The following is a 27,440-nucleotide window of genomic DNA, read 5'->3' on the forward strand; positions in this document are numbered from 1 at the left end:
CTTCTGTTACAGAAGTTTCACAAGCAGTTAATTTTGACACACATTGTTTGCAACCACCTGGAGTCCATTGGTGGCTGCACCATGTAAACTGGTAGTCATGTGAATCAACAGTGGGTTGAATGGCAAAAATACTTTGGGACTTTGTAGGAAAAGACAAAATGTACTTTTGTCCCTTTTATTGTATTTGGGTTCTCTTACTGACAATACTAATCTCATGTGGATCTTCTATTATTATTATTTATTTTAAAAAGTATTTCGTTTTTTAACTTCTGCTATAGATAGCATGATTACATCAATGGAAGGCCTGGGTACCGACTGTGTGTTCAGTTTACATGAAGATAACCACTACAGGATAAGCAAGAGCCTTTTAAAACCAGCAGAAGGAAGCACAGTACCCCTGACGAGGGTGAAATGTTTGGTTTCCATGACAACCCCACATGATATTAGACTTCATGGCTCAGCAGTTACTCCTGCATTTATTGAATTTGACACGTCTCTTGAAGGGTTTGGGTAAGGTCTCGTAAAGGCTCTTTTCTTACTCTTTTCTTGTTTCAGAATAATGTTTGCAGTTCCTAATTAACTTCTTTGATTTTCAAAACCATTAGTTGTGCCATGGAAGACTGCCTCTGATATAATAATGCACCTAATTCAGATGATGAGTTCTTTGAGTATAGATGATCCCACAAAGCAAATGTGGGTTATGTAGGTTAGATGTTTTGTGTGTGTTTAAAAAACCCTTTCTTAGCAAAGAAGTGGCACCGACATCCAGTTCTCCCCCCAAAAAAATCCCTTCGTTCCCTAGAAATTTTTTGTCAGAGGAAGTGGAATGGAATCAGGCTTGGAGAAATATAATTAATAATTAAAGTAGCAGCTTTGGAAAGGCAGTTCAGTGATCATGGAATAATCTCAGCATATTTGATTACTGTAGATTAAATATACACCTTAGCTTTCTTGAGCAACTTGTCTATTTTACTCAGTTTTTTTATTCTTCTAATCTGTAAAGAGGCTTAATCTGCAAAGTTGATATCTTAAAAGTATGCATTAATATTAAATTCTGTAATTCACTTATTGAAGTATTTATACGAGGAATTATCTTCATAAAATGAATACTCGTTCATGCTCTTGAGAAAAGGAGCCATGCTCCTAATGCTGGCTTGATCACTAAGGGATCAAGAGCGTGTTGCGCAATCTGTATTTTCCCTCTTTTACACACCCCTTTACTTAAAAGAGAGGGACGCGGGTGGCGCTGTGGGTTAAACCACAGAGCCTAGGACTTGCCGATCAGAAGGTTGGCGGTTCAAATTCCCGTGACGGGGTGAGCTCCCGTTGCTCGGTCCCTGCTCCTGCCAACCTAGCAGTTTGAAAGCACGTCAGAGTGCAAGATAAATAGGTACCGCTCTGGCGGGAAGGTAAACGGTGTTTCCGTGCGCTGCTCTGGTTCGCCAGAAGTGGCTTAGTCATGCTGCCACATGACCCGAAAACTGTACGCTGGCTCCCTCGGCCAATAAAGCGAAATGAGCGCTGCAACCCCAGAGTCGGTCACGACTGGACATAATGGTCAGGGGTCCCTTTACCTTTACCTTGCTTAAAAGACTCTCTCTGTTCCCTGCCATGGACTAAGTGATAACACCTGATGGATATTGACTGGAAGTACTGTTCCTAACTCATTGATCTTTATTTAACAGCTGTCTGTTCTTACCAAGTTTGGCCCCTCATAATGCACCTACCAACAATGTGGTCACAACTGGGCTTATTGATGGCACTGTGGTCAGTGGAATTGGAAATGGTAAGTCCCTTTGCCGTAGCCATATGGGATGGATTTGGTGTGTCTGTCATCTTCTGAAAGCAGCCCTTGACTCAGCAACTCTTGACTCAGTTTACTTTTAATTTATGTAAATAAATCCTCTTGAATGCACTAGGAATCCACAAGATTCCGACAGGAAAAAAAGCTATATTTATTGTGATGGAGCTCCATCAGACTACTGCAAAATGTTTCCTGCATCCAAAATTGTGGGGGACTTTTTGATGTAATGAAAAGTAATGCTAAGCATAGGCACAGAAAAAAATAACCCAGTGGCAGAAGAGCCACTTAGTTCTTACATGGAGCTGGTTGCCAGGGGCGATTAACCTTTTACATCCCAGGGCTACTTTGGCAATCAGCAGTGGACATGGCTATTATATGCACACACTCCCTTGGCACACTGGTAGCACACATACTCATTACACCTGTACCAAAGCAGGATGAGCGCTCTTGCAAAACCACTCCCATCCTAATTCACACACACCCTTTGTGGGTGGAGGGAGACTCTGCCTTTTTACATTTTGCAGAAGGTTCTGTGAAGAGTAAAATACAGGACTTCCAGCCCCCTCAACCCTGTCACTGAGCCAGCAGAGGAATTTTATTTCCTGATCATAGCACAGAGCATCACCAATGCCAAGATAGAGAAGTAAGGCTGTGGGGGCTGGCTTGGCATTAATTAATTAATTAATTAATTAATTATACCCCAGCCACTCTGGGCAGCTCCCATGTGGCATGCTGGCTGCATCCAGCTCAGCCTATGGGTTAGCTGCCTTTGCATTAAGCCATTGTTAAAAATAAGCCAACGCAAATGAGCAGCAAGCTCAACTCTACCTGTTATTCCCCTGCTTTCCCCCAACTAAGTAGAAAGAATCCAGAGTTGTGCATTTATCTCATTATTAGAGCTGAGCTGAACTGGGGTCACGAGCTGCATGAACATTTTCTTGCTCCTCACAAAGCAGCCCCCCTTGTGGAAGATTGGTGGGGGAGACTTGAAACAGTCTGTAGAAGGAGGGAAAGCATCCTTGCTATAACTGGGATGATACTCCCTGTTTTGCCACACCATAACAAAGGAAGTGCAAAAGCAGATCACAGCAAGACGTGGTGTTAGCTAGATGCAGATCTGAATACCACAGCAAGGGAAGTGAAAGGGAGTACATTTCTCAGTTTCCAAGGCAACCAGGCAACTGTATTCTTTGAATTTCTGTAGAGAATATGTCTTCATATTGCCAAAACAATAAAGCAACTTGTCCTGCCCCGACATACTGTGCTAGGGGAACAGGCAGTGTAGGAGACATGCACATGCCCCTCCCCAGCAGGGGAAAATGCCACTTCATTTGTCTTCATTGGCATTGCTTCATAACCAAAACTGATTGGCTACATAGCATGATATCATCTTACTCACAGTCTGATCCCTGGTTGGCTGTGATCTGAGACAGTGAGAGAGAGCTGGAATATTGTCTTGTGAGGCTGGGGGGACTTTATGTTGTAAAATCCGAAAACATATAGAAAAGGAAAAAGAAAACAGATTAGCCACCCCTGTTCTATAGCATTCTTGGTGTGAGCATGTAGAAAAGGTTTAATAAAATGTGACCTTTTGTTTTAATTGATATATATACTACTGTAGAAACAGATTTTTAAATTACACACACACACACACACACACACACACACACACACACACAGTGATACTTCTGGATGTGAATGGGATCCGTTCCGGAGCCCCGTTCGCATCCTGAAGCGAATGCAACCCGCGTCTGTGGGTCACGATTCGCTGCGTCCATGCATGTCCGTGACACCATTTTGAGCGTCTGCGCATGCGTGAGCGGCGAAACCCGGAAGTAACGTGCTCCGTTACTTCCGAGTCGCCGTGGAACGCAACCCGAAAATATTCATCCCAAAGCATATTTAACCCGAGGTATGTGTGTGTGTGTGTGTGTGTGTGTGTGTGTGTGTATATATATATATATATATATATATATATATATATAAACAATAAACAGTATTAATGTCTACCACCTTTTCAGAATTCTCACTTCACTCCTACACAAACAGTTGCAAATTTGGAGAAACTGTATTCAAAGTTTTTGAAGAACTGTGACGTTTAGGCTTTTTCTACTGTGGTTTCATACTTGACCCAGTTGGGTTTTGCTCCTCCTAGTGCTTGAAGGCAGGAATGTGGTCATCCCACAGGAAACTTCTGTCTGGTTCCATTGCCTTGGAGGAGCCCCAGTTGCATTCCTGTCTTTCACTCAAGGTGGTAGCTTTAGAATTATTCACTGATACAAGACTGTGTTTCAGGGTCAGTCTCATTGTCTGTTCTTCTTGTGTTCATTTGCCTTCACATCTAGCTTTCCTTCCCTTCTTCTTACAGGAGAGAGACTTTTCCCACCCCCATCTGGATTGAGCTATTCAAGTTGGTTTTGCATAGAACATTTTAGTACAGCTCCAAATCATCACCCAGTCAGGTTACTTACAGTCGTAAGACGGGCAAACAGCTCCGAGCAGCACTATATATGCCTTGCCATTGTCCTTTCTGCAAAAGACCGGTCACTGATTGTTTCAACTAAAGAAGAACTACTTCAGAACTATGGTAAGAAGCACACTGTGCAGCATATATTCCTCACCATTCTGTGTTATTGTGACAGTAAGGTATAAAGCCCATGCTGCCCCCCATCAACCAGAATGGAGTGATGAGCTTGAGCAGTCCTTTCCCCGCTTATGTGCCCAGTTTCAGCATTAGATTTCCTGATTTATTAAACCACATTTTCCCCTGTGACATCTGAACTGGGAAACATTGATTTCGGGGGTTTTTCCAAACCAGGATTGCATTTTTTCCTCCCTTCTATCAACAGTTACTTTAAGAAAAGTTTTAACTGCTTCATTTCTGAATGCAAATAACTTTCCCAAATCATAACATTCTTAATATTAAAAAAATAATATGGTAGGGAGCGGATAGGTCTGAATGTACAGTACTAAATCTTAATTTAGTTGGCATTGAATCGAATGCTTTATTGATGCACTAAAAATAAAAATTGTGCTACATAACATTTTTACTCTTGTTACTTGCCACTCCTCACCTTGAGGCCATAGCACTGTGCTGGATGTCTGGCTTCTTTTGATGAAAACTGCAAGTGATGCAGAATACAGCCTGCTTCCAACTTGGGACTGTTCAATTAATGTATGTATTTATATGGCAATAGGAGCTGCCATTTAATTTTCTTTTGTCCTCAGTTGATGACTTCAGTGAAGAATCTTCCTGCTATGAGATCCTCCCTTGTTGCACTCGTTTTCGTTGCGGCGACCATATAGTGGAAGGCCAGTGGCATCATATGGTTTTGGTTATGAGCAAAGGCATGCTGAAAAACAGCACTGCTGCACTCTACATTGATGGGCAGCTGATAAATACTGTGAAGGTAAGTTGAATACAATGACATTCTGATTCTTGCTTGAGATAATGTGTGCGAAGGACTACGAGCATGTTTTGTGTCTGAGGTTTGAGTGCAACCTGGAGTGGTTGCCTTGAGTTTCTGATGGGGTTGGCTTTGAACTCATGGTTCAGCTGTTAAAGTGAAGTGGGTGTTTTCTTCTGGACCAGATTGTGCATTGTGGGTGCATGTGAGATCAGTGTTAATCAGTGATCAGAGATCAAAGCACAGTTTTTGCTGCCATGATCAGAACCTTCTTTCCAGGTATTCTGTAACCGTGGGGTCCATACTACTGGTTTTTTGAAATCTTCTTTTAAAGGCCCAGAGTTATCTTGCTTCCCTTGGGGGATTTCTTCCAGATGACTAGCCTTGAATAGCATACAGAATAGCTGGTTAGCAGAGGGAGTAGGCTGTCTCTCTCAATCACAAACGCAGTGAACCATCCAACACCACAAACCCAATTCTGTACCTGAGACAAAAAGCTATTAAGAAAACAGCACAGGAGAAGCATATGGGAAAATAAATGATTACTTAGCAGTATATAGTCCCCTCTGCATTATTTGAATCAGTGATGTCAAAAGTCAGGTTCAATGGATGATACAGCATCTCTGATCTTTCAGCCGAAAGCTTTCAGCAGTTTGCAGAAGCCTATCATTGTAGCAGCCATCCCAGTCTGTGTGACATTAGCCACAAACAGTTCTGTGTGGAGTTCTTTTGCAGAACTAATATGTCACTCAAGCCCAGAAATGTGCTGCTGAGGTATCTATCATGTTTCCTTAAAATTGACTATTGGATCCCTCCTCTTTAAAGTGGGCTAGGTATTGTTGCGATTAATTCAGCTGACTGAAACTAATGAGAGGTTTCCCAGCCCTTCTTTCAGCTAGTTAATAGGACAGCATTCTCACACCTTTCCTGCTAAAAGCTTATCAGAACATTTCCATTTGCAGAGTGATTAGGCTTCAGTTCTGTATTCGCATCTTCTTACTATAACAGTTGGCGTCATAAATAGATGGCTGGTATATAGATACTTCAAGTAACAATAGTTTACCTTTTTGCATATTTCATTATGTATCTCAAATTTACCTTCTGGTATTCAATGTAACACGGTATTATTGAAAGAAGCATGAAAGTTTCCTTTCTGGTGATAAAACTCTTTAATGCCAATCAACAAGCCAAATAGGATGAATCAAGTGAAGTGGCATTTTGGTTGCTGAAATGAAGCAGAGTGTGCATTTCCGGTAGAAGATTAACCTTTTGTAATTTTAATAATAATAATATTACTATTAGCACATCTGGCTAGGTTTCCATTTCAGGTGCATTTTCGGTTTATCTCTGTTACATGTGATTTATGGAACCTTTCCCTTGAGTTTCATGTTTTGCTGCTTCTCAGTTGCCTTCACCTCTCTCTTTTTCTTCCCTGTGGGAGGAACTTGTGCAAAAAATGGCCGAGAAAGTCTCAAGGCCAGCCCCAGATGTTGCTTATTTTTTTTCTCTAGTCAAGCGTGATGGAGGAGGAGAAGGAGGTTGAAAGTTGTTGAGAACTTGATTAATCCTCCTTGTGGATTTTTGGGTTATGGATTCTTGGGCAGGGAGGTACCACACAAGTACATAGAGCAGCAGCAAATCACCACCACAACCCTATCTAGAGACAAAGAGGAGACCCCCCCCCTCTCTGCCCCTCCTTGAGTGAGTGACTGCTTCTGCACCTTTCCTGCCAAAGAACCCTAGTGTGTTCTGAAGTAGCAGTACTTCACTTTGGTGATGTGAGACTTGTTTCATTTGCTACTGCTTTTGTTCCTGCTAGTGCTAGCCAGCCATCACTAGCAGAGAAGGATGGAGTCAGGTTGGAGAAGATATGAAAGGATGACTTTAATTGGAGGCAGGGAAAAGCAGGGAGTGTGAAGGAATTATATGATTTTGGGTTTTGTGTTGGTTGTGTTTTGAAGGAGATCAATTCCAACGTTTTAAGTGTTTGGGAAGGACATTGTTTTATGCCTTGGATTAAGGGTTAGAGGGGTTATGTGTCTGGTCCTACCTTTGTGAGAGGGGAGATGATGGATGGATTGATTTATTTGAACCATTTGTTTATATCAGTACATGTACATGATTTGGAGAATATTGAGATTGGATGGATTTGGAAGAGAATTAATCTTTTTATTTTATGTTTGCGCATCTGTGTGTATTTTTAAACACAAATATCACATGTGTTCTTACCACCAGAGGTGTTCTTAGATGAAATACTTTATATACATACATGCTGAAATACTTTATATACATATGCAAATTTATGCAAATTTAACCAGATTAAATTCCCTCCGGAGGGAACGTTCAAAACGTGGTCCAATCATAGTCAGCTTGTGTAGCTTCTTATTCTGTTACAGACTTCCATTAATGTTTAGATGAATTTATGTATGCTAAAAAAATTGCGTTGTTTTTTTCTGATCAGCATTGGTATTTATTTTACAGCTTCATTATATTCACAGTAGTCCTGGTGGTTCAAGTTGTGCTAATCCACCAGTAGTCAGCACAGTTTACACCTATATAGGCTCGCCACCTGCTCAACGCCAGCTCTCATCCCTTGTTTGGCGTCTGGGGCCAACCCATTTCTTGGAAGAGGTCTTGCCTCCATCAAGCGTTAGCACGATTTATGAACTAGGACCAAACTATGTTGGAAGCTTTCAAGCTGTATATATGCCATGTAAGTAAAAGTTATCCTAGTGTGGTGTTTTTTGATTGTTTGCTTCTCTTTTGATTTAGGTTGGAGTAGGATTAATTTATTCACATATGCGGAAAGTGTGTGTGTGTGTGTGTGTGTGTGTGTGTGTGTGAATGATATCACTTTGAGAAGCAAGCATGTTCATTATCCAAAGCTGTACTACCACAAAAAACTCTTCCTCAAAACTATTGTAACTTGGCACCTGCAAAGAAACAAAAGGGGAGGAGACCTCAAAGGTGCACAAAATACAATTAAGATACTTTGTGATAATCTTAGTGCAATCTTAAAATGAGATATAATACTTTAAACTGAGAATTTATTAATTTGGCTCGAGATGGTAAAAGCCTGGAGTTTCGCTAGCAAAAATTGCCCCCCACAATATAGTTTATTTGAACCACAGTTTCCACAGAATTAATTAACAATGTTCTTTAGCATTTACACATTGAGCTTTGCACACTAGCTTACATGCCTTTACAAGAGAGTTAGACAAATTCATGGTGAATAGGCCTCTATAGTAATGATACATGCCATCCAGTTTCAGGGGCCATTATTGCTTGAGTACCAGTTGCTGCGGAACTGCAACAAGGAGATGGTTGTTGAATTCCTGCCACTGTTAGTGCCCTTACCAGGTCTGGGTGGTCACTGTGGGAGACAAAACACTGGGCAAGGCAGGGCATTGTCTTATCCACTACGTTGCATCAGCTCATAGTGAAATGTGTTTCTCTCATTCTGAAGGCAAGGATTCAAAACCAGAAGGAGTCAGCCCGTCTCCAGTATCGTTGGTCCCAGAAGAGAAAGTTTCTTTTGGCCTCTATGCACTCTCTGTTTCGTCACTGACAGTGGCAAGGATCAGAAAAGTTTATAACAAACTGGACAGTAAGGCCATAGCCAAGCAGGTAAGCTGAAACACTCAGGTTGAAGAAGACTTGACCATCTGGCTTGTTTTATGATTTTAACTCGAGAAGTGCCATGTTATGTAATTGTGGATGTCACACACATTAACAGAGAGCATGCACCAGCACTGTTAATACTGGAAGCTATGCATGTGTGCTGGGGCTGCTGAATTGAGACTAAGGCGTTAACCTTTTATTCGTGTATTTTATTTATCAAAATATTTATATATGGCTATTTCTTTTTTTGGGACACGGGTGGCGCTGTGGGTTAAACCACAGAGCCTAGGACTTGCCGATCAGAAGGTCGGCGGTTCGAATCCCCACGACGGGGTGAGCTTCCGTTGCTCGGTCCCTGCTCCTGCCAACCTAGCAGTTCGAAAGCACCCCTAAGTGCAAGTAGATAAATAGGTACCGCTCTGGCGGGAAGGTAAACGGTGTTTCCGTGCGCTGCTCTGGTTTGCCAGAAGCGGCTTAGTCATGCTGGCCACATGACCCAGAAGCTGTACGCCGGCTCCCTCGGCCAGTAAAGCAAGATGAGCGCCGCAGCCCCAGAGTCGGTCACGACTAGACCTAATGGTCAGGGGTCCCTTTACCTTTACCTATTTCTTTTTTAAAATAAAAAAATCAAAGAGGTTTGCAGCAGTATTACATAAAACCATACAGTAAAAGCCATATAAAAAGTTTAAATCAAACATCAATTAGCTGTTGTGGAAATATGTGTTCTTAAGTGTCTGCAGATGTCTGGCGGAAGAGAAAAGTTTGCAGCAAGCATTTAAAGCTGAAACAGAAAACAGTTGGAACTAATTTCCTTTGTTGTTAATAGCTTGTGTGTAGATACCTTTATTTTAATTTATTAAACAAAATTCATATACTCCTTGATTGTAATAAAGCCTCTTTACAAAAAATATATAAAATATTAGTAAAAACAGTTAATAATATTGATTTTCTTTTGAATGGTTTTGGATAGTAAAACACATCTAGGTGTCTGGATAGGCTTGCCTAAAGAAAATGTTTTAAGCTGGCACCAAAAAGAGCCCGATGTCAGTAGTAATAATAATTATCTTTACTGATAATTTTATTATAGTAATTAATGATAATATAGCATGATCATTTAGTAGCTAGTAAAGTGTGTTCTTATGACCTCTTTTATACAATATTGCTGAGTAGGAAAGCTATTAGTCTTTTTGTAGACATATTTGGGTATTTCTAGCACTAATTTCATCTCCCTCTCTTGGGTTTACCACTGCTAAAGTGTGATATGAAAAAATCATGTAAGTGCAAAGTGGGAGATGACCATGGGAAATTGGGCTTTGTAAGATCAGCTGTTTGTTTGTTTTTCATTTTGATTTCCATATAGGTTTATCATCTGTTTTTACTTCTAAATTTTAGAGAGTCATACTCTGACAAAACTGGAGAACATTGGGTTTAATGAAATTCAGGACCCACTATGTGCTTAGCATTTTTACAGAAGCCACCTCTGGTCTCCTTTTATGATGTCTCTATCTATATGGACCCACAAAGAGTTGGCTCAAGTCCATAAATTAATAGCGGATTAAACCATATCTGCTAACCTGTTCTTTAAAACTTCCAAGAAAAATACTTCCACTGCCTCTTTAGGCTGCTAGTCCTGCTACCTCACAGCTCAGCCTGCATTAATCCTTGAATCAAAATTCAGGTGTTCAGAATTGACCTAACCTTACCTTTTTTTGGGGGGGACGACTAAGCATTATTCTGCCACCTCATGAAAATGTATTAAACACTTTGTGTCACTGAAGAAACCCTCTAAATGATCAGTTTTCCTTGTTTCTATTAGTTGGCTGTTTCATCTCATGAGAATGCCACTCCAGTGAAGCTGCTTCACAATTCAGGAGGACATCTGAATGGACCTGCACGTACCATTGGTGCAGCTCTGATAGGATATCTGGGTGAGATGAGTTGAAGTTCTTTCACTTTTTTAGTTCCAGTGTTTAGTTGCAATATAGAGTTTAAGGTGCTTTTTACACATTGACCATGGTACTAGAGGCTCAGATCCGAGCTTGGGAGTCCTCTAAATGCAGGTGCTTCTTTTCCCCCTAAGTAGAGGAACACCCAGCACATGGGATGGAGAATCCTGATCTCTGCCCCAATATCACGAAGTCTAGGCATTGACTCATGCTCTTTGGCTTTGCCTTGTGGTGTTGGCACCCTCTGCACGATAAAAGAATAACTGAACATGATTGACAGCATCCTGCTGTCCCTTGGAATACATATCTGGAATCTTGCCATTCTTATTTCTTCCTCGTTTACCAAGCAGTCTGCTCCTAGGAAATTCTCACAAGGTTTCTATCAATTCCTGGCCTCTAGGCATCTGGTTTGTAGTCCCTCCTCATATATTTGTAATCTCTGAAAATTATTGTGTCCATGATTATTATTATTTTTTTGGTGGCCCATGCTTCCAAATCCATGATTCTTAAAATAGCCAAAGTTTGTGGTCTTCGCTTTTGTGGAGTTTGGATAAAACGTATGGGCCTTCTTATTGCTCGCTTGGCTGACTAGTCATATGCAAGTTGGTCCCTATTAGTGCCTTGGGTACTTTTCAGAATGAAAAGGCAGGATAAAAATCTGCTTCAGCAAATGAGCATTAGTAGTGGAAATGGATGGTTTTTACTTTAGGCTCGTGCATGCTTTGCCATGGGGGAATGTTATAAGAGCGGGAAGGATCACGGCTCAGTGACAGAGCTCTGCATTTATAATGAAATAAATTTATGAAAACAATATATGCATGCAGAAGGTTCTAGTTTCAGTCCCCAGCATCTTCAGGTGTGGATTGGAAAAGAGACCTGCCTAGATCCTGGAGAACTGCTTTTGGTCCGTATAAACAATAGTGAGTTAGATGGGCTGTTTAGGGGAGAGATTTGATGCAAGGGATGGATGACACTGGCTTGACTAGAAATCAACGCTGAAAAAATCTCAGTAGCTTTATGTTTCTTCAAGTAGTTTAAGTTGCACACTTGAGCACCCCATTTCCCCCTCACATCTTATAGTCCCATCCACCTACCAAGAAAAACAAACAAACCCTTACCTTGGATAGATATGGCGAACTGGCAGCAGGGCATGGAGTAAGTAGCCAACGGCAAGGGTATGGGTTGTGGCCAAAGTCCACAGAGCTCACTCGCTGCCCTGCAAGTTGCCAGTGGTGGAGGAGAGGTACAAGCAGTAGTGGACAGGGTGATAGCGCTGAATCACTGCAGCATCCTGGGATGGAGAGAAGGAATGCAATGGTGGTGAGTTTGGTGTGGTGCAGCCACCATGGCAGGAGCATTGGGTTGCAATTTACATTGCACCAACCTTGCCCCCACTGCGCCCCTCCCCCGCTCCATCCTGGTATTCTGCAGCGATTCATCTGAGCGGGGCATCCCCACTATGCCATCCTCTGCTGGGCGCACCACCAGTTTGAGGACGGACGAGCTTGAAGGATGGTTGTGCCTGCCTTGAGTTGTGGCTGTACTAATTAGGCCAGCATTGTTAGCACATGTTTGAGCACCCCATATAATTGAGTAATTGCCCTATCTCTAATTTCAGTTATACTCCGTTGTCTTATTTGCATGTAATTGTTCAGCAAATGGATTGTGAGTCTCCTTTGAAAGCAAAATGCGCTAGAAGTGATGTTAATTTTATATAGTTTATGTTTACTACAAATGAGCTAATTTCCCCTCTGCTCATTAAGGGCTTTTGTTTGGTTTTGTTTGTTTCTGTTTCTGATGTTGTAGGGTCTTGGGAAATGGGAAATGCATCCGCTGTTTTTGAATCACAGTAGAAGTTTTTGGTTGTACAGCAATCCATTAAACGCACTAATGCCAATTGGTTTATTTTTTGCCACCTTATGCTCAGGAGTAAGAACCTTTGTCCCAAAGCCTGTTGCCACTACGTTACAGTACATTGGTGGAGCAGCTGCTATTCTGGGTCTAGTAGCCATGGCTTCAGATGTCGAGGGGCTGTATGCTGCTGTGAAGGCCCTTGTGTGTGTGGTAAAGAGCAACCCTCTGGCTAGCAAAGAAATGGAAAGAATTAAAGGTTATCAGGTGCGTGCTGAATTTGAATTCTTACATGATTTTGCACTTCAAGCATTGATGCATCAACACATTTCATTATTACTACCTTGCCTTTGAAGTCAATTGCATTATTTAGCTCTCTTTCCTTGTGTACTGTAAAGGCTTTCAGTCAGTGACAGCTCTGCAGTTAAAGTGAAGCACCATCAGAATATGGTCATCGTGTCAGATCTGTGACATCTGCTAGCTCAGCAGAGACTCTTATCTGCTGCCAAATCAAAGGAAGAACACACAGGAGCCTGAAGAGAAATACATGAGGAGGAGCTTCTATTGTTGTTACCGTAATCAAGGGCAGTGCACCATGTGTGTCAGTTGAAGGGCATTTGAAGCCAGTAGTGAGGTTGATTTATCTGTCTATTTGAAAACATAGTAATTTGTTCGGACAAATGGATGGAGCTTCTCCTACGAGTTGGGAATGACTTTCCATCAAAGGAGATGAGACCCTTGTTCTAATTTCATCACGTCTGAGATGACTTCCCTTACCTTCAACGTGCCGTACGATTTAGAAGGGGCCGTTTTGTGTATGAGGCCCATCTATCACTTAGCCCCTGAACTGAATTTGCCAATAGGAGTCCTGTTTAATCAGTACTGCATTGAATGAACTAGATAATCATCACTGTGAGGCTTCTTTATTAGCCATTCTGCCTGCATTTGATTTGCTTTCAATAGGCACCAAATATTATTGTCTTCTGGAAACTAGTCACGGCCTAGACAAGTTACCGAGGTAGGAACACTTACACTGGGCAATAAAACGTGCTTTAGAAATTGCTTCCTTCTAAGCACATTTTTTAAAAATCAAAGAAAAGGTTTTGGAATTCAAAGGTAATGGATTCAGAAATGGCTGAAAACTTGTATTTCAAAATGCAGCTGCCTGTCCTTTGCAGGACTCCTGTTATATCCATCTGGATAATCAAATATTAAATTACAAAAGGCTGCAACTGCTACCCCCAATCTTTTTGCCCACCATGATGACTTTCTTTTGTTTCCTTTTGACAAGTAGTTCTGTGTAGGACTAGTCACTAGCAACCCCATCCCTGAGAATAGCCTCTTCATTTCAGAACGCCTGCTGTTTTGTCGGTTAATGTCAACTTTACCTCTTTCTGCTTTTCCATTGTAATTCTTGGTATTATCCATAGTTTATGACAATGAAATGTACACTATACCTGATCTTTGAATTTACAAAAGCATGGCTCTGCGAATGGCTCTGCCCTGCTGTGATACTTTTTATTATGCTTGGAATAAGATGATATTTCCTTTGTCTGCAAAAGGCTGTAAGAATTATAAAAGGAGGGGGGAAACCCACTTTGCCACTCAGTGTCCATATGTTGCTTACTTGTATTTTAGTTATTGGCAATGCTGTTAAAGAAGAAACGCTCTCTCCTGAATAGCCACATTCTTCATTTGACCTTTTCCTTGGTGGGGACTGTTGACAGCGGTCACGAAACATCCATTATTCCAAATTCAACTGCCTTCCAAGACCTCCTTTGCGACTTTGAGGTACGTAGGGCACCCCTGAAAGCTGGAAATTATTACAATCATTAGGAAACCTGGAGCAAGTGTTTTCTGAAACAGAAAGCACGCCAGTGAAGAGATTGGTTTTGTGGATCTATGAAGCTACATATCTAATGAAGTACATTATGCAATTGCAGTGCAGAGAGACTATAATCTACCAGCAATGTTGACTGATTGTAACGCAGCCCTCTTAAAATATATTACATTATTCTGTTTCGTGAAGGAGGTAAGTTTTGAAGCTAAACTCAAGAGTTGGTGTCAGAAATGCCTTTTGAAATAACACACGATCAATCATGAACGGCCTCTAACGTAATCGTTTTGCTTGAAGGGAAGGGAAGGCGAATAGTTGCCAGTAAGGAGCAGCATGATCAGTCTACCACTGTTTACTCAGACCAGCGAAGCACCCTGACCTAGAAACCTTTTCACGAGTCAGGCACAATCATATAACCTGCTAAGGTTGTTGGCGTAAAGCAGAGACAGGGGACCTTTTTCAGCCAGAGGGCAACATTCCCTTCTGGGGGCCACATGCCAATGGTGGGCAGGGACAGAGTCAAAAGTTGACAGAGCATTGAATGGTAATTAGAATCATAGAATCATAGAGTTGGAAGAGACCACAAGGGCCATTGAGTCCAACCCCCTGCCAAGCAGGAAACACCATCAAAGCACTCCTGACATATGGTTGTCAAGCCTCTGCTTAAAGACCTCCAAAGAAGGAGACTCCACCACACTCCTTGGCAGCAAATTCCACTGTCGAACAGCTCTTGCTATCAGGAAGTTCTTCCTAATGTTTAGGTGGAATCTTCTTTCTTGTAGTTTGGATCCATTGCTCCGTGTCCGCTTCTCTGGAGCAGCAGAAAACAACCTTTCTCCCTCCTCTATGTGACATTCTTTTATATATTTGAACATGGCTATCATATCACCCCTTAACCTCCTCTTCTCCAGGCTAAACATGCCCAGCTCCCTTAGCCGTTCCTCATAAGGCATCGTTTCCAGGCCTTTGACCATTTTGGTTGCCCTCCTCTGGACACGTTCCAGTTTGTCAGTGTCCTTCTTGAACTGTGGTGCCCAGAACTGGACACAGTACTCCAGGTGAGGTCTGACCAGAGCAGAATACAGTGACACTATTACTTCCCTTGATCTAGATGCTATACTCCTATTGATGCAGCCCAGAATTGCATTGGCTTTTTTAGCTGCCACGTCACACTGTTGGCTCATGTCAAGTTTGTGATCAACCAAGACTCCTAGATCCTTTTCACATGTACTGCTCTCAAGCCAGGTGTCACCCATCTTGTATTTGTGCCTCTCATTTTTTTTTGCCCAACTGCAATACTTTACATTTCTCCCTGTTAAAATTCATCTTGTTTGTTTTGGCCCAGTTCTCTAATCTGTCAAGGTCGTTTTGAAGTGTGATCCTGTCCTCTGGGGTGTTAGCCACCCCTCCCAGTTTGGTGTCATCTGCAAATTTGATCAGGATGCCCTTGAGTCCATCATCCAAGTCGTTGATAAAGATGTTGAATAAATTGTTTTCCTTTGTGCAGTAGGCTAGTTCCTACACACATCCACACACCGCTTTCTATCCTCCATCCAGGCCAGTAAGATGCATTCAATGATGCATTTTAGATAGGCAGAAACATAGAATCGTAGAGTTGGAAGGGATCCTGAGTTTCATCTGGTCCAGCCCCCTGCAATGCAGTAATCTCAGCTAAAGCATCCCTGACAGATGGCCATCCAACTTCTGCTTAAATACCTCCAAGGAAGGAGAGTCCACCACCTCTTGTGGGAGTCTGTTCCACTGTCAAACAGCTCTTACTATCAGAAAGTTCTTCTGGGTGTTTAGTCGGAATCTCCTTTCTTGTAACTTGAAACCATTGTTTCAGGTCCTACTCTCCAGAGCAGGAAAAAAACCAAACTTGCTTCATCTTCCAAGTGACAGCTGTTTAGATATTTGAAGATGGATATCGTATCTCCTCTCAGTCTCTCCTCTTTTGCACACTAAACATATCCAATTCCCTCAACCGTTCCTCTTAAGGCTTGGCTTCCAGACCCTTTATCATCACTCAGGTGCAAAGCAGGGCTAGTAAGAGGATGTGTCCTTGGGTGAGATGGTGTGGCTTTGGAGTGCCCCGCGGGTCAGACAGAGAGGCCCGGATGGCTGCATTTTGAGCATCCCCATCGATGGTGTCAAGATACTGCTGTACCACTGTAGCTGGTCTCACTGCAGTTCACTTCACTAGCCCAAACTCATTGGCTTCCCCCATACAGAATCCTCACCTGACATCAGTTAAGTTGTCTGCTCAAGGTCCACTGTAGTGCTTTGGCAGGTCTCAGTGTTGGAGAGTGCACAAAATGGCAGTGGCAACACTGGCAATAGATACTGGATGGCATGGGTGGGTGCCACAGGTCCTATGAATGGAATATGAGTCGAATGACCATTTTCTGAATTTGTGTTGTGTACGACGAGCAAATAATGACCCATGGCAGATTCTGGTTTCCCGCCTTTGTGTTTAAACTGATAATCCAAACACACAGTATTTGTAGTTTTAAGTAATGCCAGCGGAACTGAGGGACAAGATTTGATAAAGGGCAGGACTAGCTGATAGCAAACAGCAAAAGACAGGTTAAACTGATGACCAAAAAATGTGAATTTTTTTTAAAAAAATGAAAGGGAGTTTGTATATGTGGTCTTGGGAAGTAGGATTTTTGAGGCTGTTGGAGATCAGAGAGAACGATATCAGAGAAAAAATAAAATTGGAAATGAAGAAAGGAGCGGGGGCAGAGGCGGGGGGAGAAGCAGCAGCACATTACCTTAAGCGGAGTCAAGGGTATGAGAAAGGGAAATGATTGGACAGGCAAGAAAATGCTTTTGACTATGTAGTTTGATTTGCGGTAGCTTTTTACATTGCTGTTAACTGAAGGAGGTCTGCACACTGATCCTAACAGGAAGAGAAAGGGATTATTTTTGCAGTGACAGAAGGCTAGCAGGAAGCGGCATTTGAAGAAGAGATTTAAGTTATAGAGAATAGAGGTGTCTAGGCCACAAACAGGGGCGCGGGTGGCGCTGTGGGTAAAACCTCAGTGCCTAGGACTTGATCGTATGGTCGGCGGTTTGAATCCCCGCGGCGGGGTGAGCTCCTGTCGTTCGGTCCCAGCTCCTGCCCACCTAGCAGTTCGAAAGCACGTCAAAGTGCAAGTAGATAAATAGGTACCACTTTATAGCGGGAAGGTAAACGGCGTTTCCGTGTGCTGCACTGGTGCTGGCTCGCCAGAGCAGCTTTGTCACGCTGGCCACGTGACCCGGAAGTGTCTTCGGACGGCGCCAGCTCCCGGCCTCTAGAGTGAGATGAGCGCACAACCCTAGAGTCGGACACGACTGGCCCGTATGGGCAGGGGTACCTTTACCTTTACCTTTTAGGCCACAAACAAAGGCTTTAGCAACAACAGAAGCAAATAACCAAGATGGAGAAAATGACTTGTATTTTTCTATGAAGATTTTCTTATCACTATCTCGTTCTGATTCATTTTTTAACAGATTCATTAGACTTTTTGTTCTCTTCCTTAATAACAATGTCAATTTTTATCATAGTTAAGTAAAACCCAAGTCACATTCACACACTTGTATGTGGCAAGTGGAAGTCGATCAACTTACTTCTACGGCATTGATTAATGTGCTGTATTAGTGCTGTTTGTTGTTTAGTTTTCAGATTGTAATCTTCCCCTGTTAGATTCTCAATCTTTTATAAATGGAAGTTGAAGAGGCTAAATCTTGCCATTTTATACCTGCAGATCAACTAGAATATGAATTTACTTATTCTTCACTTGTTTAATCCATGGGCTTTATTGTTTGATTGGTGGTCTGTCAATTGCAATCTGGTATGGAAAGAAAAGAATAATTGTTTATGATAACTTCATTTATTTTTCCAATGGGGAAAAAGCAACACCTGGGACAAAAACAGCAATAGCTAACCCTAATATTGGTAGTCTAGAATACCTCTACTAAGCAGAATAGCACATGCTAGCTATAAATCAGCTGTATATTTTGTATTTCAGGTCTGGCTGCATGCACCCTATGAGCTTCACCTTTCCTTATTCGAACATTTCATTGAGCTTCTTACTGAATCCAGGTAACGCCTGATATAATTTGTCTTGTAAACAATACAGCATTATGTACAATCCAGATTTTGCCTCCCAGTCTCTCTCCCCTTTGCTTGCTTTAATCTGTGTCATGGTTTTGATTTGATATGATTTGAAGGGTTTTTTATTATGATGGGAGAATAGGAAAGGAGAGGTGGAACTTGCGGAAAAATACCGAAAGACAGACAAGTGAGTTAAAAGAGCTGGACTGAATTGAATACTAAGCACCTAGTCCTAACTATTGGAAGTTCCATTCAGATAGTTATGAAGACTACAATATAAAATGCAAACATGAAGTCATGTTTTGTTATGTCATTGGCCATGCTGGCTGGCTGTATTCCAGAACATTTCATTGGCACTGGGATGGGGAAGATTGCGTTAGACCCATGTCCTGTCACCATCAGATATTTGGTGGGCAGGCCCAAGAGACTAGGCTTTTTCTGTAGTCAGAAACTTGGACTTCCCCTGGGAAGGAGATTCAGTCTGCTTTTTTCCACAGCAGTTGGCCTACTTGCTTCAACAGCATTTGGCTGTTTTAACCATCTTATATACATATAAGATGTTAACAGCAAAGATGGTCAGCAAACAATAAGAGTGGACAAAGGTATTTCCAAACCAATCTGTTTATATAAATTAGATTTTGTTTGCTCTTATTCTTGGCTGCTACCAATTTTACCTATGTTCTTATCTATCATGATGACTGAAGTTACGATTTATTTGTGTGTGGGTTTGTAAGCAACCTTGGAATGAATGTATCTGATGTAAAGCCAGGTTAAAGAAACTAATTGAAGTAAATGGGGGGAAATATGTTCCCACGTTTGACATTATATTCTCATTACATGGTATGAACATAAGTCAATAATAATAATAATAATAAATTTTATTTATATCCTGCCCTCCCCAGCCGAAGCCGGCTCAGGGCGGCTAGCAACACTAAAACAGTGCAACATTATAAAAGCATTATAAAAATTAATTAAAATCAAAATTGATGGCAACCATAAACTAAAGTTTTGTAAAGATTGTTTTGTAAAGAGTCAAGTAGATTGCTATATCCATCTTTTTTTTTTTTTTTAAAAAAAAAAAAAGAGCTGTAGTGCATGGGCTACTCAAATCAATGAGAATTGCTTATTATTTAAGCTGTTCTTTTCATTTCAGTGAAGCAGCAAAGAATGCAAAACTGATGAGGGAGTTCCAGCTTATCCCAAAACTTCTGCTGACACTTCGAGATATGTCTTTGTCTCAGCCAACTATTGCCGCTATTAGCAACGTACTGAGCTATTTGCTTCAAGGATTCCCTAGCAGCAATGACTTGCTCAGGTACCAAATAGAGTTATCCTTTGATTTCCTTCTTTAAATAAATAAATAAATAAATAAATAAATAAATAAAATAGATCGCATGTTTCTCTGTGAGACTACATTTATCTTCCATTGCTCTGAATCTACCAGCCTGGGAAACAAAAAACATTCCTTATGTACAGTTTTTTTCATGCTTGGTAAATTTAATAATCTTTTACAGTGGCTTTCCAGAATCCATTTCAAAATACCTTGAAGATTATGTTCTTTCCCCTCCCTATTCTTCAAAATGTCCTATTTATAGTAATTTTGCACACATGGAGAGAGAGAGTTACCCAGGACAGTTTGTTTCAGTGTGTGTGTGTGTGTGTGTGTGTGTGTGTGCGTGCATGTGTGACTGCGTCAACTTTATTCAATCCTAATAAATGTCAGGATCTGAATTTTAAAGAAAATAATTGCTGCTTAGTGTTGCTTTGCAGCCAATGTTAATTAATGACAAATTAAACTCCACCTGTCAAACGGAGTGCATGCTGTTTTTCCCCCTCTTATCCACCAAGGTTTGGGCAGTTCATCTCTTCTACTTTGCCTACATTTGCAGTCTGTGAGAAATTTGTAGTCATGGAGATGAACAATGAAGAAAAGCTTGACACTGGTAAGTAGTTCCAGTTCTAGTGGAACCAAAGAAATCACTCGAGACATGTTTTCTCATTACCACGGATGATGATCTCTTTGTTTTCATTGCTACAATACCTTCACTTTTCTTCTCTAGAAAGATAACCTTTTAATTAGGATGGCCCTTTTAAAGTTAATTTCCCAAGGTTGCACTCTACAAACTTCAGCACCCAAGAAACTCTCATTTAAGTCAAAGAGGCTGGCATGGAAATAAATTCCACTGGCTTGTGTTGCAAAAAGTGCAGAAAGTTAAGAGAAAAGTCCTTTTCACAGAAATAAAAGTAAAAGAAAACTTACTGCATGGCCCTAAAATGTTAAATCTCCTGCCATAGATCCTCTATGATATTTACATGTAAAAGCAGCAGTTGCGACCAAGTGTGTGGGACTTGGCCACACAGAGTTGAAAGTGATTAGTCTCATTGATTTTGGTTTTCTTTTCATGTAAAATGAATTAGGTTTAATTGAACATTCAAGCCATCTAAATGGAAATGAAGTGGAAGAAATGTTTACATTGGCACTTTTTGAAGTGTAGTTTACAAGAAAAGTAATGAAATTCCAGGTGGCCTGCATGGACCACGGCTCTTCAATTGTTCTTTTCCACAAATTGCATGAAAAAGCAGGAGTAAACAGTTTCTAGCATATACTTTAAAGATAGCGGAGCTTGTTTTTCTTGGCTACACACATCAGCTGGAAGTTCTTCCCCTCTTCGTTTCCCTTTGTGTGAAAAGGAAAAAGTAGCGAAGTCCAAAATGAAAACAAAACAAAACGGAGCCTTTATGAGCTTTAAAACCCACTTAACTTTATGCTTAACCCTCTACCATTCTGCTCTTTAGTTCAGAAATTCTGAGTATTTTCCCTCCACCCTTTATTGCCCTAAACATGATGGGAACTTTTATAGTGCTTCTGCATACTTCCATGTGCTCCTTGAGCACATAGAGTAGAAGAAAGAAACTGAAGAAAAGAAAATGGTTAATTTGAAGTGTTTGTCGTATTTTCCTTGCCCAGGCAATTTTCCCACCATTCAAGTTGGTTAAATGTTTCAGTCTTGATTAGTAGGATCATCTTCACTCACCTGCAGAGCTTGGAATCTATTTTATGGTGTACTAGTAACAATAATTTTAATTCACACTCTTGCTACATGAAATTCATTTGGGCGTAGTTTGTTCTTAACTGTGGGTGCAATCACAGTGAATTTACTAATAAATTTCCTCTTTTCTGTTTGTGGTGACTGCCATTCTGTAACCTGCAACTGTTATTTTCAATCAGCAGTCTACCGTATTTTCAGCTCAAGCAGGTTTTAGTCATACACTGTTTGTTACAATAGCAGAAAACTATTTACAAACCAGTTATATTTTGAGGGGGCAGGAGGCTTAATGGCAACTGATGTTATTTTAGAAGATGCAAGAAGCATTCCATTGATGTGTTTCAAAGCTAACTATGCATTTTGTGTTTTAGGAACGGAAGAAGACTTTGGAGGTCTTGTTTCTGCAAATCTTATCCTTCTGAGGAACCGATTGCTGGACATACTGCTTAAGCTTGTGTATACGTCTAAAGAAAAAAACAGTGTCAACTTGCAGTGAGTACAAGTAGCCTAACTTTTGCTAGAAAATGTGACTGTGTCAAAAACCCACAACACCTTAATGGACAAAAACAAGGCTTAGTCAAGCTCTACTTGAGAGTTCCACGGATGGTGTTAGCTGCTTTCAGCATATCCCTGTAATTGGCATTGTGTTGCACCCCTGTGCCATAGCAAAGGCAGGGGGCAGTTGCAGTCATTATTATGGTGGCTACATCTATGTGGAATTACCGCCACATGTTTCTGTGCACAGCTGTGTACACCTGGAATTGGGCAAGTAGATGGTCAATTAGTAGTGAAATGCTAATACGGCAACCATCTATTGAGGGCATTTATTTAAAGAGATTGCACGTTTTTATGTATTTATCAATTTCATTTATTTCAGAGCCACACTGTTCCAAAGTTTGGGGTCAGCCTATTTGTATAAAGACACCCTTCCAAAGATATCTGGAATGGAATTTGGGTGACCCTGCAGGGGAATTGAGTTCCACAGTTGAGAAGCACCCTCCGAAAATGCTTCTCAGTTCCCCTGTGTGGCCGTTGGTTGATTCATGGTGCAGTAATAATAATAATAATAATAATAATAATAATAATAATAATTATTATTATTATTATTATTATTATTATTTAAAGTAACTGAAGTGATGAGCCAGTTCTTCATATAGTCTCATTCATTAAATAGCTTTATAGACTGAAGGAAATTTTCCATTTATGAAAAATTGTTTCACAGGAAAGTGAATAGGAACTTATCTAAGACTATTAGAGTTTGAAGGGACCGCAAGGGTCATCTACTTCAACCCCATTCAAGGCAGGAATCTTTTGCCCAACATGGGGCTTGAACCCACAACCCTGAGATTAAGAGTCTCACGCTCTACCGACTGAGCTATCCAGCAGAGATTATTCGGAATGCTCTTAAGGAGAGTTAGCACATTCTCAATTGTGTACTCTCAACCTTGCAAAATGCAAACAGAGTTAAAGTTACATATCAAACAGAATGAAAAGCACCTAACGTTTTTATCCTATATAGGCTTGCCCATTTTGTCTGGCTTTAGTCCATTAATTCTTTAGCATTCCTCCTACTTTTTATTCAGGGCTTGTGAAGAACTGGTCCGGACCCTGGGGTTTGACTGGATTATGCTGTTTATGGAAGAGCACTTGCACCCTACCACAGTGACAGCAGCCATGAGGATTCTGGTGGTCCTGTTGAGCAACCCAGCCATTCTCATCAAGTTCAAGGAAGGCCTCACTGGCGGAGGCTGGCTTGAGCAAACAGATTCTGTGTTGACTAATAAGATTGGAACGGTGCTTGGTATGAATATTTAAAAACGTCCTAATTTTTGAACTCTTTTTCTCCCCACCCCCACTTTTATTTTATTTTTAATATGCATGTTGTGGCTAATACAGAATTGATCTAGCACCAGGAAAGCCAGTTTCAATGTAGCATTCTTAACAGAGTGAATCTCTGGAGGCATGCACTCAGAAAGTATTGTAACTGAACGGGTCATCCTGTGGAATGCACTCCTATTAGCCTAAGGTTGTAGGCGTGGGTGATTTGAGCTCACACCTTTATGGGTGAGCACATTTCACAGATAGCTCATTAAGGCAAAGCAGATTTAGTCTGTCTGTGATTATGGCTGTAAAACACCCATGTAAATCAACCCAAGCCATGTACAGGATCATAGACTAGACTAGTTTGTGACATTATCAGGTACCGTATTGGCCCGCATATAAGTTGCACCTTTAAAATTGGGGGGGGGGTACCCAAATATAAGCCACTCCATTCCTTGCTGCTCCTGGCTGCATACTGTAAGGTCGCGAATATAAGCCGCACTTTAACTTTTCACCGTTGGAATGGGGGTGGGGGGAGTGAGGCTTATATTCAGGCCAATACGGTACAAAGCTTCCCAGTGAATCTGACAAACTCAGAGGTTTCTGCGAAATAGTACTGCATAGGAGCACAGTGACATCTGAGGAATATGGAGGATCGTTCCCAGTGCAATGCTATGTATGTTTACTCAGAAATAAGTCCCACTCAGTGGGGTTTACTCCCTAGTAAGGGCACTTAGGAGTATAGCCTTAGTCACCTTTCAATGAACGTTGAAGCTAGAATCCATATCCATTGTGTCCCAGCTTCCTCCCATGTGTGGGGAGGGTGATGTGTGGGTTGTTGTACTCAAGCAATCTTCGTGTTTTCACTTCCCAAATTATCTCTTGACGTTATTGGAACAGCAATTGCAGCTGCTGCTGTAATATAAGAATAGGTCCAAAATAAAATATTTGGAAAGTACTGAGATGACTAAACCTTTAAAATTGGAGGAGAGAGTTGAGAAACCATCTATGAACCTGAGTTGTACCTGATGAACAATACATTGAGCATCTCTAGATTAGGACATAGTCCATTACTTAGCAAGAGAGTATACTAAAATTTGAATCTTTATAACAGAAGCAAAATAATTAAATTACAAACCTTGAATGGTAGATGACATTCTTTATGCCAGATGTCTTTTTATACGAGAAACTTATTTATCAGGGATGACAGGTAGAGGGCACAGAACAAAAGATAGTGAACATTTTTGGATGATATTGAGATTATGGAATTTAGGTGAAATTGGATTCCAATTTGAGTTCTATGTGGAAATGAGAATCTCATGTATTTTAAAATAAATTAGGTCCTGTTTCACTGTCACTGTCTTGTATTCTCATAAGAGAATCATTTTGATTATGAAGAATAATGACAAACATTTTGTACCAATGTTATTTATTATTACATTTTTCTGGCAACTCTTTTCTTCTTCATGTACTTAAAAACAATGGTATTTCAGAGTTCCTCCTTAAATTGAATCACCTTATTCCCTGGATGTAGCCTGTGTTTGAAAACAGTAGTATTGTTCTGGGTTCCCGCCCCACTCCCCACCCCATCTGTGTTCAGTTCTCTTATGTTCATAATTTTTGACAAATCCAAACCAATAAAATCCTGGTGCTTGGGAACCCTGCACAATGGATTTTGACAGGTGGGCAGGACAACCTACCTGTCCATCATGAGATGCAATATTGATGTTATGTGATTGGCAGATGGGTTATCCTGTCCACCTGTCAAAAGTTGGCCCACAGGATGGGGCCAGGTGAAGATCTGGCCCTTGGCTCCAGTAGGGTTCCCCACCCCTGATTTAAAGAGATGTTAACCTTTTTATTGGTAGGAGCAAGAAAGGAGGATGGATGTATGATGCAAGTTGGTCTTTGGCAGGCATAGGCAAACTCGGTCCACCAGATGTTTTTTGAGACTACAATTCCCATCATCCCTGATCACTGGTCCTGTTAGCTAGGGATGATGGGAGTTGTAGTCCCTAAACATCTGGAGGGCTGAGTTTGCCTATGCCTGGTTTATGGGTTGTATCCAGTTTTAGCCATACTTGGGGTAGACCCATCAAAACTAATAGACATGGGTAACTTAGTTCCATTAATTTTAGTCGGTCTGTTTTGAATTAAATTCACTTGGATGCAACCCTGTGCCTGGAATAATGCTCTTGCTGAGAAGGTGACCAAACAGTTTTGAGCATTGAAGTAACTGGAATATGAGGATGGTTTTGTTGCCCAGTTGCATGGCTTTGTTCCATGGGTAAAGAGGCCAAATGAGACTTTAACACTATGACCCAATCCTTTGGGGGTGAAGAAGGAGAATAGCTTTATGAGGATATTATTTTTAACCATCCCTCAAATCTGAAAGTATAATGTGCCAGTGCACTGCTTCAAAAATTGTGCTTTTTCTTTCTTTTTCTTTCTTGTTTCCTACACATTTTTTTTTATTAAGCATGAAAATAGATACTAGACAAAACTGTTGTATCTTGAAACTCTGACGAAACATGAGTACAGTGGTGCCCCGCAAGACGAATGCCTCGCAAGACGAAAAACCCGCAAGACGAAAGGGTTTTCCGTTTTTTGAAGCACTTCACAAAATGAATTTCCCTATGGGCTTGCTTCACAAGAAGAAAGCCCATAGGGAAATCTCCGGGGACCTCTTTTAAATGCTGGCGGTGGGGAGCAAAGCCTTTTCCCCCCCTCCGGCCTTCAGAGGAGGTCCAGGAAGGCCGGTGGGGGCCGAAAGGCTTTGCTCCCCACCGCCAGCATTTTAAAAGCGGTCCGGGATAGCAGGGAAGCGCTTCCCGCTATCCCGGATGGCTTTTGAAGGCAGGCGGGGGGGAGCAAAGACTTTCGCCCCCCGCCGGCCTTCAGAAGAGGTCCAGGACCTCTTCTGAAGGCCGGCAGGGGGCAAAAGTCTTTGCTCCCCCCCGCCTGCCTTCCCGGGAGAGCGGAGAAACGCAGCGCCTTTCTCCGCTTTCCCGGACAGCTTTTGAAGGCAGGCGGGGGGGGAGCAAAGACTTTTGGTTTTTTTTAACCATTGGATTAATGTTGGCCTGGTTTTTTTGCAACCTGTTGCTCTGACTATCCTATTTATTGTTGATACTAGTTACACACAGGTGTTAACAACGGTGCTCTGTTCCATTACGTCAATGTTGTGAATCGGACCCACCGTTGTTGCTTTTTTGCTTTTAATTTTACTTTCCCCCTCTCAGGTTTCAACGTTGGCAGGAGTGCTGGCGGCAGATCGACTGTCAGGGAAATTAACCGGGAGGCTTGTCATTTCCCAGGCTTTCCGGTTCTTCAGTCATTTCTTCCTAAGCACACGAATGTGCCTGCGCTCTATTTCCTCCTAATGGCACTTTTCCTGCAGCAGCCAGTCACTGAACTGCCTGAAAACCTGCAGGTCAGTGCACCTGTCATCACCAGCCGATGTAATCAGGGAGGCCAGGTAGGGATTATCTAGCAAGATACCAATTTTGTTAAGTGTGACTCAAAAAAGCAAAGGGGGGGGGAGTGATGGTTTGAAGCCCCCTTCACCGTAGAGTACTTAAGCTCTGCGATGAAAGTTGTGATGAAGCATTCTGTATCTGAGAGGGACTTGACATTCGTTCCAGTGCCAGTTAGAATCATGCTTAATAGAAATATACAGGACATAAGAAGATACAGCCTTCATTCCCTTGCATTGTGTGGACAAATCTTCTCTTGCGCTCTTCTAGAATTCCACTGAATTCAGTAGAGGTCCCAGTGGTTAACAGGCACAGGTCATTCTAATGTCAAGTTTAATTTTGTGTGAATGATGGGGAATGCTCTTCAGAAAGCTTTATAATATGAAAATGAATGCATGACTAAAGAAGGAACAGAAGGGTTAGTGCTGTTTGAGAAACAATAATGAGGAGCTGCTTATATAGGCATGATATTGTATTTCTCCCAAGTTTTTGTTTCTTCTTGGAATTCAGTTAAAAAAGGAAACAGTT

At 41.4% G+C, this 27,440-nt stretch overlaps 1 protein-coding gene across 5 annotated transcripts in view; it reads left to right on the plus strand.

Annotated features, from left to right (window-relative positions):
* WDFY3 (WD repeat and FYVE domain containing 3) overlaps positions 1-27,440 on the plus strand; it is a 139,504-nt gene that overhangs the window by 67,334 nt on the left and 44,730 nt on the right. For 4 of the 5 annotated variants that reach the window (XM_081876576.1, XM_081876573.1, XM_081876575.1 and 1 more), the window contains 15 exons: positions 279-510; positions 1,686-1,786; positions 4,173-4,391; positions 5,033-5,214; positions 7,693-7,924; positions 8,678-8,838; positions 10,649-10,760; positions 12,706-12,896; positions 14,268-14,420; positions 18,483-18,556; positions 19,722-19,883; positions 20,417-20,511; positions 21,987-22,107; positions 23,199-23,416; positions 26,679-26,914. In XM_081876576.1, coding sequence (XP_081732702.1) covers positions 279-510; positions 1,686-1,786; positions 4,173-4,391; positions 5,033-5,214; positions 7,693-7,924; positions 8,678-8,838; positions 10,649-10,760; positions 12,706-12,896; positions 14,268-14,420; positions 18,483-18,556; positions 19,722-19,883; positions 20,417-20,511; positions 21,987-22,107; positions 23,199-23,416; positions 26,679-26,914 — 2,489 coding nt within the window. The remainder of the gene's footprint in view (positions 1-278; positions 511-1,685; positions 1,787-4,172; positions 4,392-5,032; positions 5,215-7,692; positions 7,925-8,677; positions 8,839-10,648; positions 10,761-12,705; positions 12,897-14,267; positions 14,421-18,482; positions 18,557-19,721; positions 19,884-20,416; positions 20,512-21,986; positions 22,108-23,198; positions 23,417-26,678; positions 26,915-27,440) is intronic. The other variant, XM_081876574.1, reaches the window with a different exon arrangement.

Source organism: Podarcis erhardii (genome assembly GCF_964252035.2).
Source record: "Podarcis erhardii genome assembly, chromosome: 9".
NCBI classification, from domain to species: Eukaryota; Metazoa; Chordata; class Lepidosauria; order Squamata; family Lacertidae; genus Podarcis; species Podarcis erhardii.